This window comes from Pediculus humanus, genomic scaffold (assembly GCF_000006295.1).
Source record: "Pediculus humanus corporis 1103172107373 genomic scaffold, whole genome shotgun sequence".
Taxonomy (NCBI): Eukaryota; Metazoa; Arthropoda; class Insecta; order Psocodea; family Pediculidae; genus Pediculus; species Pediculus humanus.
The window spans coordinates 167,907-178,335 of record NW_002987001.1 but is presented as its reverse complement, the minus strand read 5'-3'; the positions used below and the strand labels follow the sequence as shown (position 1 = coordinate 178,335).

The 10,429-nt window shown below is 26.2% G+C and overlaps 2 protein-coding genes across 2 annotated transcripts; both read right to left on the bottom strand.

Annotated features, from left to right (window-relative positions):
• Positions 1 to 4,708: 4,708 nt before the first annotated feature.
• Phum_PHUM020390 (uncharacterized protein) lies at positions 4,709 to 5,708 on the bottom strand (the record flags this gene model as incomplete). Its single annotated transcript, XM_002422835.1, has 3 exons — positions 4,709 to 4,777; positions 5,009 to 5,117; positions 5,665 to 5,708. The coding sequence occupies 3 exons, from the start codon at positions 5,706 to 5,708 to the stop codon at positions 4,709 to 4,711; spliced, it is 222 nt and encodes a 73-aa protein (XP_002422880.1).
• A 73-nt stretch (positions 5,709 to 5,781) lies between these two features.
• On the bottom strand, positions 5,782 to 6,127 carry Phum_PHUM020380 (C-terminal pdz ligand of neuronal nitric oxide synthase protein, putative; the record flags this gene model as incomplete). Its single annotated transcript, XM_002422834.1, has 2 exons — positions 5,782 to 5,949; positions 6,113 to 6,127. 2 exons carry the CDS (start codon positions 6,125 to 6,127, stop codon positions 5,782 to 5,784), a joined length of 183 nt encoding a protein of 60 aa, XP_002422879.1.
• Between the last annotated feature and the right edge of the window lie 4,302 nt (positions 6,128 to 10,429).

The window sequence follows — 10,429 nt, the reverse complement described above, 5'->3', positions numbered from 1 at the left end:
AAAATTATCTTATTCGTTTAAAAAAAAAATAAATTTTCAATTAAGGGTTCGTTTTGTTATTCGTCATTAAAACGAAATTTTTGGCGCCATTTTTTTTCTTTCCTTTTTCTTAAATTTTCCTTTGTTGTCCTTTTAGAAATGTTTATAAACAACAAATTTGCGTCTAATTAATTACGGAAAATTTGAAATCGTACCTCAAAAACGTAATAAGAAAAAAAAATTAATTTTATTAAAATGCCGTCATATTTTTTTCCTTTTTTTTCCTTTTAAACGAAAAATAAAAAAAATAAAAATAAAAACTTTTTTCAAGCAAGCACCTGACACGTTTTCTGCTTTTTCCCCCCCCCTCCCCTCTCCTATTTTTTTCTTCTTTTAATATTTCTCACAAATTTATAATAAATCAATGAGGAAAAAATGAAAAATCGAAAGAGAGCCGCCACCATATTGAAAAAAAAAAAATGTCAAAATTAAATTTTTTTTTTTTTTTTTCCTTTGACGTATTGCCAACGTAAGAGATATGAATTACGAAAAGAAAAAAAAAAGAAAAAAAAATTAACCTTGTACGTTCAAATTTCGACATGAAGTTTCCACCTTTTTTTTTTCCTTTTTTTTCCTTTTTTTTTTTCTTTTTCTTTTTTTTTTTTTTTTAATCCACTTCACATTTTTTTTTTCCTTTTTTCCTTTTTCTCTTTTTTTTCTTCACGATCGACTCATTTTTCTTTTTATTATTCTCTATTGAGAAACTTTATATAAAAAAAAAAAAAAAAATACGGTCTATTCATTTCTGACGATGATGATTAAAAGCCACCGTGAGAGTTTTCTATGTTTATTGGAAACCCAATATAAAAAAATTTCTTTTTTTCCTTTTTTTTTTTCAAAAGTTTCTTATACTAAATTTAAGAGAAAGAGAGAGAGAAAGAAGCAATAATAATAATAATAATAATAATAATAATAATAATAATAATAATAATAATAATAATAATAATAATAATAATAATAATTTATTTTCTCTGACCGGATTAAAATGAAATCGAAACCATCGCAACGAAAAAGTTCCGGAACTTTCCTTCTTTATTTTTTTTTTTTTTTGAATAAAAATGAAAAAATGGGGGAAGGGGAGGAAAGAAAGAGGGAAAGAGGAGGGGGAAAAAACAAATCTTTACCGTATTCGATTTGAATTTTAAAAAACGTTATACAAAAATTTTCGTTTCGAAAAGAATCAGAAAAAAAGAAAAAAGAGTGAGCTTTGTTTTATGTAATAAAAACTTTTGTTTTACTTAAACTCTTCTCGTTCTTTCTTCAAAAAAAAATTGAAAGTTTCGAAACGAAAAAGAAAAAAAAAAAGAAAAAAAAAAGTAAAACGAGAAGAAAGAGAAAAAATAAAAAATAAAAACTTTTGTTACCGTTACAAACTCGACTCATTATTAAAAAAAAAAAAAATGAAGAGATCGTACCGGATGTGAAAAAAATTTTTTTTTGTCGCAAAAATAAAAAAAAAAAATATTTTTTTCGTGTCTTATTTTTTTTTTCTCTATAATACATTTTCACATTTTCCTTTTTTTTTTTTTTATCAAAATCTGATTTAAACAAAAAACTTCTTACGATGTTTTCTTTTTCCCTTCCTATCCACCCACCCCTCTCCCCACTTCTTTAAATTTTCCATTTTGAATTATTAAACAAAGAAAGCGTAGTAGTTACAACGTTTTCTTTTACTTTTCTTTCTTCCATTCATTCATCCCCTTTCTACTCACCTTCTCTACTTCTTTATGCAAAATTCCTAACGTATTTCTTTTTCCCTACCCCTTCCCCCTTCTTCCCAACCTCCCTTTTTATCCACTTTTTTTTCTTTTTAAATTCACTTAAAAATTTCCAATGAATAGATTTTTTTTTTTTTTTAAAAAAAAGTCTCGGCAGCAAAAAAAGCATTTTCACATTAATTTTTCATCGAGTTTAAAATACAAAAATGTATTCGTCGTTCGATTTTTCCCCTTCCCCCTCCTTTCCCCCCTCTTTTGCGTACATGCTAAAAAGAAAAACCTGAAAGACGAAAAACCGCCATCGGAAAACATCGAATGGGAAACGAAACAAAGACGACCAAAACACAACATCAAAGTAAAACGTCATCAATTATCCTTTGGTTTCGAGTTACACATTTATGTAATTATTATTATTATTATTATTATTATTTTCAATTTTACACGTGACGTGATTCGGAATTTTCCATTCCAGGTCTCTACCCGAATTTCTCAGGTACAAGTCATCGAATTTCGTCGTTGGTGTTCTTTTATAATATTTTCCGAAGAATTTCCGGCCGTTTCCTGTACGATTTCTTTTTCTTCTTTTAAATCCTTCAAAATCTTGTTCAAATTTCCGTTTGATGAATGGGGAGACGTGGTGCTCCCAATTTTCCAACGACGATCGGAATTGTTTCTTTTTTTAAAATTTCCCACATCCGCCGGTACGGATACTTAAATAAATTTCCACCATTTTACGGTATTGATTATGTCTCGGAATAATATCCTGTTTGTTGGTTAGTCCGGTGGTTGTACCAACATTCCTTAGCTAGTCCAGATGTCGTCATAGTCACGTGTTTCGACAATATCGAACAACCGGAAATTAAATGGTCGACGATTTCCGATTGTAAATTCGGCACTTGTCGTCTTTGCGTACCCTATGAATTGCCCTACCGTTATAGTCGTTATTATTATTATTATTCGAAAATGTGAAAAATCGTCTGCTGCGGTCAAAACGAATAAGACAAAAGGGAATAGGGAGGAAGAGGAAAAAATCGAAACTTTACGAAACATTACGCGGAAACAAATTACAAAAGTTAAAGAAAAAGAGAGAGAAAAGAAAAGAAAAATCGCATTCGAGAAAAAAAAAATTTTCCAATGCAATTCGGTTGGAAAATAATAATAATAATAATAATGTCAAGTATCGCGCATCCTTTTTTTTCCCATTCATTCTCTCTCTCTCTCTCTTTTTTTTTTTTTTTCTTTTCTATTTTTTACTTTTCAATTTCCAGTAATTCCAACATTTACACTTCGACTATCATCTCATTCGCCGAATTCACTTTTTCTCTCTCTCTCTCTCTCTCTCTCTGTTTTTTTTTTCTACACAAATATTAAATTAGTTTTCAAACTTTTACCTTTATTTCATTACGCGTGAACGCAAAAAACAACAACAGCAACAGCAACAGCAAGAAAAAAAATTTTTTTTTTTTATATCCTTTTCCATTTTCCTTTTTTCCTATTTTTTTTTTTTTGGAATTATATGGAAAATCCAACGTGAAAACTAATCAGATGAACCAAATTTTTTTTTTTTTCCTTTTTTTCATCTTTCATCTTTTTTTTTTTTTTTTCATTTACACATTCTATATGCATTTCCTATAGCAAATCAAAATCATTTTTGGTTAAAGAGCAAAAAGCGAAAAATTGAATTTTTTTCCTTTTTTTTTTTTTTATTATGTTCGTGGAAAAGTTTTCCCCATTTTTCCTTTTTTTTTTTTTTTTTTTTTCATTTTTCCTTGTTTATACGTATTCATGGAAACGAGAGAGAGAGAGAGAAAGAGAAAAATCAAATCAAATTTTTTTAGATGTCAACTATTACATAAATTTTATTACAAAAACGGGGGGGGGCAGGAGGAAAAGAAGAAGGAGTTAAAACTTTCATAATCATTTTTTTTTTCTCATCGAACAAACAAATGAACAAATCTCGATTAATCCCTCCAAAAAAAAAAAAAAAAACGCTCGAAATTTCCAAGAAGGAAAACCGAAAAAAAAAGAAAAACGGAAATAGTACACGTTGGACATTATTTCCGGTTTTCGTCGACGATTCCTCACGTTTTCCTTTTCCTCTTTTTTTTTTTTTATTTTGATTAATTACAAATTCGTTTTTTTTTTCCTTTTTTTTTCAAATTTAAAAAATTTCGATTTCGTTTCCAATCAGTTCCAAACTCACGATGTGAAAATAATAATAATAATAATAATAATAATAAATTCTCCAACTTTTTCCCTTTCCCATTTTCCATTCCCTCATTTTTCCTCATTTCTCATATTTAAAAAAAAAAAAATTTAATTTTGACAGAAAATGAAACGCAAAAAAAAATAAGGAAAACGAAAACGAATAAACGTTAAATTTTTTTTTTTTTTTTAATGTCAAAAACTTTTGCTTTATAACAAAATATAATTTTTTTTTTTTCCAGTCTGGAATTTTCAAATTCCAGTAAAAATAAAAATAAAAAATCAATTTTGTCAGTTGATTAACCGTATAAATTTATTATTATGATGAAAACAAACAAAAAAAAAAAACTCCCATAAAAATCTTTTTTTTTTTTTTTGATGGATTTCAATTTTCCAAAAATTTTCTAATAATAATAAAAAAAAAAGGAAAGCTTCCATGGAAACTAACTCATCGATGATAATAATAATAATAAATGTCGAATTGATGTTTTTTTCCCTTCCCCCTTTCCCTCCCCCCCATCCAGACTATTGAAATAATTGTATAAATACACGTGCGCACGTGTACGTCATTAAATCTTTTTTTCTTTTTTTAATGTTTTAAAAATACGTTCGTATTAATTAATTAATTAATTAATTAATTATTCATAATTAATTACGTTCGAATCGTAATTCGTTCTCACGATGATAAATAACGACGATGATGATGATAAGTATTATTGAAAATCAATAAATCGATAATTTTTTTTTTACAATTTTTCCGATACCCGATAATGATTGGTATAACGAGAGAACTTTTTTTCCCCTTCTCTTCTTCCCTAATAAAATTTTCATGTAAAAAAAAGGGGGGAGGGGGGTCTGTCTCGAGAACAACCATTAATGCGACAATGCAAAAACCCCCATAGAATTCTGGAAAATTTTTTCCAGCTAAAACTTTCCAGAGAGAAAGAGAGAGAGAGAGAGGGAAACAAACATAATACTAAATATAAAAAAAAAAAAGTGCATTTGCGCACAACGCACAATAATAATAATAACAATCATCAACTCACCTTTTTATTCGATTTGAAAACGTTACATTTGAACACATTACTAGCACCGTCCCTGGCAATGTAACTGAATATTTTGAGATCTTGAGAATCGTGAGATACGTAAAATATCCTATTTAGAAAAAACAGAAAAAAATAAATAAAAATAAATTTTTTTTTTTTTTTTGACAATGAAAAATCAACGGGGGGAGAGGGTGAAATTTATTAATTTTCTTATCGTGGGGAGTTCAAACATAATAATAATAATAATAAAAGGTTCGAAACGAAAAAGTCGAAAACTTATCAGAAGAAAAATCCCACACGCCAACTTTATACAAAGATAAAACAACATTTTATTTCAATGTAAATAAATAAATAAATAAATAAATAAAATAAAATGAAAAAAGATAAAAAAAACGAGAAAAATAATGTTAATAATAATAATAATAATAATTTTTCTACTGCCACTATTTTTTTTTTTTTAATAACAGGGGGGAGGAGGGAAAGGAAACACATTTCGTTCGAATAACAAAAACGCGCGAATCGTTACCGCAAATTTTTGATTTTTTCTTCGAATAATTTTTTTACCGGGAGGGGGAGAGGGGAAACAAAAAAAAAATTTAATAATAATAATAATGATAATGATAATGATAATAATTAATAATAATAATTTCGCTCACCTGTAAATCGGATGATGCATGACTAATAACTTATTTTCATCCATCCATTGATTTTTTTGCAAACAAACGAACGCGATAAATATTTGCCTTTCCTTTTTTTTTTCTTTTTTTTTTGATTCAATAATAATAATGATGATAATAATGATAATAATAATAATAATAATAATAATAATAAAACAAAACTCGTCTTACTTTTTTTTTCTTTTTCAGCGTTACTCTAACTCCGTCCACGGATACTTCGACCGTAACTTTTTTTTTTTTAATTCCTTTCGCTTTGAATTCGTACTGAATTAAACACACCCAAAAAAAAAAAAAAAATTCAATAAATATTTATAATAATAATATATAATAATAATATAAATAATTAATTTATAATAATATAAATAATTTTATTTAATTTATTTGGAAAAAAGAGCGTCGTGAAATTTTTTTTTTTTTTTACACTTACACGTATTCTCCTCATGGCAGCTACGATTTCTATTCGACTCGTCGGTCTTGGTACATCTAAAGTTCCGATGTACTGAAAATAATAAAAATAAAAAAAACGTTAAATTCAATTCAATTACTTTTGTGACTTTTAATATACATTTAATATCGTAATCCTTTAAAAAAAAAAAATGCACGTGTGCGCGTGCAAGAAGAGACTTGCAAGTTATTTAAAATAACTTTTCGTGTTTTTTTTTTTTTACTTTTTTTTACTATTTTTATTGGAAAAAATTCGATCGCAAAAAAAAATTTGGATTATTTATGTACGTTTTAGAACACAGACAAACTTTAATAATTTTGTAAAGTGGAAAATTCAACCAACATCGACTGAATATTAATGCGAAATAAATAAAAAAAAAAAAAAAAAAAAAAAACGTGTTTTACGGTTAAAGTCTAGAAGCGAAATGAAAAGGAATGCCCTTTTCCCCCCCTCCCTCCCAATCTCCTGTTGGATACGGGAAAACCAAAATCCTCGTTTTGAAATTTTTTATTATTATTATTAAAATTAAATATAAAAAAAAAAATTACATCCGATTTAATATTAATAATAAAAATTTGAGTCGTGAATGCCGCCCGCCATTTTATCAAATTTTTTTTTTATAAACTTTTTCAAAGAACGAGTAAGAATATTTAAAATAAATTTAATTTAACGAAAAGTCCAGATGAAAAAAAAAATAAATGAAAAGAGAAAGAGAGGGAAAGAGAGAGAGAGAGAGAAAGAGAACAAGCAGACGACAGGAAATTACATAAATTATGAGAGAATAAAAAGAAAAATAATTTAAAACGAAACGAAATTCATAACGTTCACATGATACAAACACAAACTTAAATAAGATAAAGAGAGGCAAAAAAAGAAAAAATTACCCGTCAAATAATAATAATAATAATAATAATGATAATAATAATAATACCGCGTCGGAAAAATAATTCGTTATTAAACCTTTTTTTTTTACTCTTTTTAACTTCAACGACGAGGAAAAACTTTTGATGACCGACCGATTTACAAAAACAAATTATAATATTATTATTAATATTATTATTATATATATATTAATATTATTATTATATAAATTAAAATTATAAATTGAAATTGTTTTTTAAAAAAATAAATAATTCCTACGTCACAAATAAAAAATAGATAAGAGAAAAAAACAAAAGTTGAAGCTGAAAAAAAAATAAAAATAAATAAATAAAAGAGAGAGAGAGAGAGAGAAAAGGAAATGTTATTTCGATTTTATTCGAAACTGTAAAAAATTTTACTCAATTTCCGGTATATAAATATGAAAGCAAAAGATTTCCTTTTTTTCGCAAAAATTTTCCCTGCTCACTCTATCAAAAAAAAAAAAAAAGAGATTTTCTCTTACGCTAAATAAATGAAAAGTCATCTATCTGGTCGTCGTGATGATGTAAAACAAAAATTTTCCAACCGAGACAAATTTAAATGAAGAAAACAAAATTTTCCTATTTTCCTTTTTTCCTTTTTAAACAACTTTTTCACTATTAAATCAAACCTCAAAAACTGTACAATTTATTTAATTCAAATTAAACAATAACATTCAACTTATTTTCCACTTTTGTAAATAATTAAGTGTATAAAGAACAATAAAAATAAATAAATTTGTTTCTTTTCTGCATTCTTTCTCTCTCACTCTCTCTTTCTGTCTCTCTCTATTTGAAAAACTATCTTCTCAAATAAAAATAAAATAAAAAAAATTTATATATTAATCTCGACGACGACGACGACGACGACGATTTTATTAATGACACGCAATAAAATCCAAACTAAATGATTGGAGAAAAGTAAGAAAAACAAAAAAAAAAAAAAAAAATTCTTTTAGAAAATTGATTGTTTTCTCTCGATAAATAAAAATTTCGTTTCCGACGGAATTTTTTTTCAATTTTTTCCGGCATTTTTGTTTTTTTTTTCCCCCCTCATGTTCAATAAAAATTCAAATTCATTTTCGAACATAACTTCCGCTTTTTATTACGTGAAAATCACGACAGAGAGAGAAAGAGAGAAAGAAAAAACAAATTTCGATCGCATCAAATAAATAAAATTCAAAAAAAAATCTAATTGGCTGAGTATTCAGCCAATCATCATCGAGTTCGACATTAAAACCCTTTCGATTGGTTGACGATTTCGACCAATCACGTTTACGTATTTATTCCTTACAAAATTTTAAGAAACTCAGTCATCATTATTCTCTTTCTTTTTTTCTCTTTTTCTTCTTCTGTTTTTTTTAATATATTCCTTATTTTAATTCCTCCTTCCCCTCCCCTCCCCCCGTACATATTTTCATAAAAATAAATAAACAAAAAAATAATAATGATAACATTAAATGAAAAAAAATTCGTAACCGTTTTTTTTTTTTTTTTCTCCCTTTCACATTTAAAAATGTATATTAAAGAAGAAGAGAGAAAGAGAGAGAGAGGAAAAAAAAAAAATTAAACTCGGTTCATTTTAAAATTTATTTACATTATTAAAACTGACAGATGCCCAATAAATAAATAAATAAATAATTTTATATATATATATAAAACTTTTTTTTTTTTTTTTATCCTTTGAGAAGGGAAGTTTTTTCTTTTCTTAAGGAAAATAAAAATTTTATTAAAAAAAAAAAAAAAAAAAAGTAAATAATAATAAAAAAAAAAAAAGTAAATAATGAAAAAAAAAAAAAAAAAATTCGTTTCCGAGCATAAACTCGACGTAATAAATTAAAATTATGCAAATTATTTTTTTTAAAACCTTTTTCCTTTTTTTTTTTTTTTTTACCTTCTTTTTAGAAGGTATGTGGCAAAAAGGAAAGATCGAAAAGTAAAAGATCTAGGGATTTCTACCCAGAGAGAGAGAGAGAGAAGAAGAAGAGGTAAACATGAAAAATCTCATTTTTTTTTTTTTTGTAAGTTTCAATTTCATTTTTAAAAACGTAAAATTACGAATCTCAAAAACAACACGTTTAATATTATTATTATTATTATTTAAAAAAAAAAAATAAGGAAATCGTATTTAAAAAAAAAAAAAAAAAAGAAAAATAAAAAATTGAGTCGTCGCCAAAAACAATTTGAAAAAATATTATTTTATTTATTATTATTATTATGTATTACATTTATTATTTCCCGCAGATAAATTAACGTCGCTCGATTGCCTAAACATATTTTATAAGGCGTTTTTTTAAAAATATTTTTTTTCGTTGTAGGAAACTTGGGAAAAAAAATTGACTGCGTTCACACACGCACGCACACACACTAGACTACATGAACAAGTAGCAAAAAAAAAAAAAAAGTAATAATAATAATAATAATGCATCGATAACAATTTCCGCACTAATGTATCGTGTTTGACACCCTCCCACACACACACACAGACACGCAGAGAACACTCGTGCAACGTTTTCCGTTTGCAGCAGTAAACCACAGCAAATACGCGAGTTTGGTCTTGCATGAAATTAATAATAAATATATTAATAATTATTATCATCACGATCGTAAAACATCTAGTGACATTAATAATAAAAGGTCAATAATAAGGGGTATTCAAGTTGAAAACGAGAAGAACGTGAAAATTTTGCAATTGACTTTTACAATGGCAATAATAAAAATTTCAAATTAAATAAATATTCGAATGATTCGTCGTTCACCTTTACCGCTCGTCATTATTACTTTATAATTTGCATAAATAATGATAAATAAATCAATTTTTATTAAGCGTTTAATAAATAATTGTTGTACTCATCACCCCCCCACCTCCCCCCGCCTCCCCCGAGAGAAAATCCTTGCAAAAATTACGTTACAAAAACAAACGACACATTTAAAAACAACAACAACAATTTAATAAAATCCGTTTGTTTTTTACATAAATAAATAAATTCAATAAAAATGTCATTATTATTATTATTATCATTATTTGCTTATTCTTTTTCAAAACGTTCGAGTAATATTATTATTATCATTATTATTAATATATTTTTTTCATTAATATTTCATGTTATTTAATTTCATTAATATTTAATGTTTATTCTCATCGTTATTAATTGTTCGCTACTTTTCGATTACATTTAATTCGAAACGCCTTCGTAATTTTTCTTCTATTTTCTTTCTTTCTTTTTTCGAGGAAAAAAGAAAAAAAAGACAATTAGCGTCGTTTCGATCCATCGTTTGTTTGTTTGTTTGTTTGTTTGTTCTCCAATTTAAGCCAAAAATTTTGATAACGAAAAACTTCCAACGAGTTATTCAAAGAAAACAAAAAACATAAAAGAAAAATTATTATTATCATTATCAT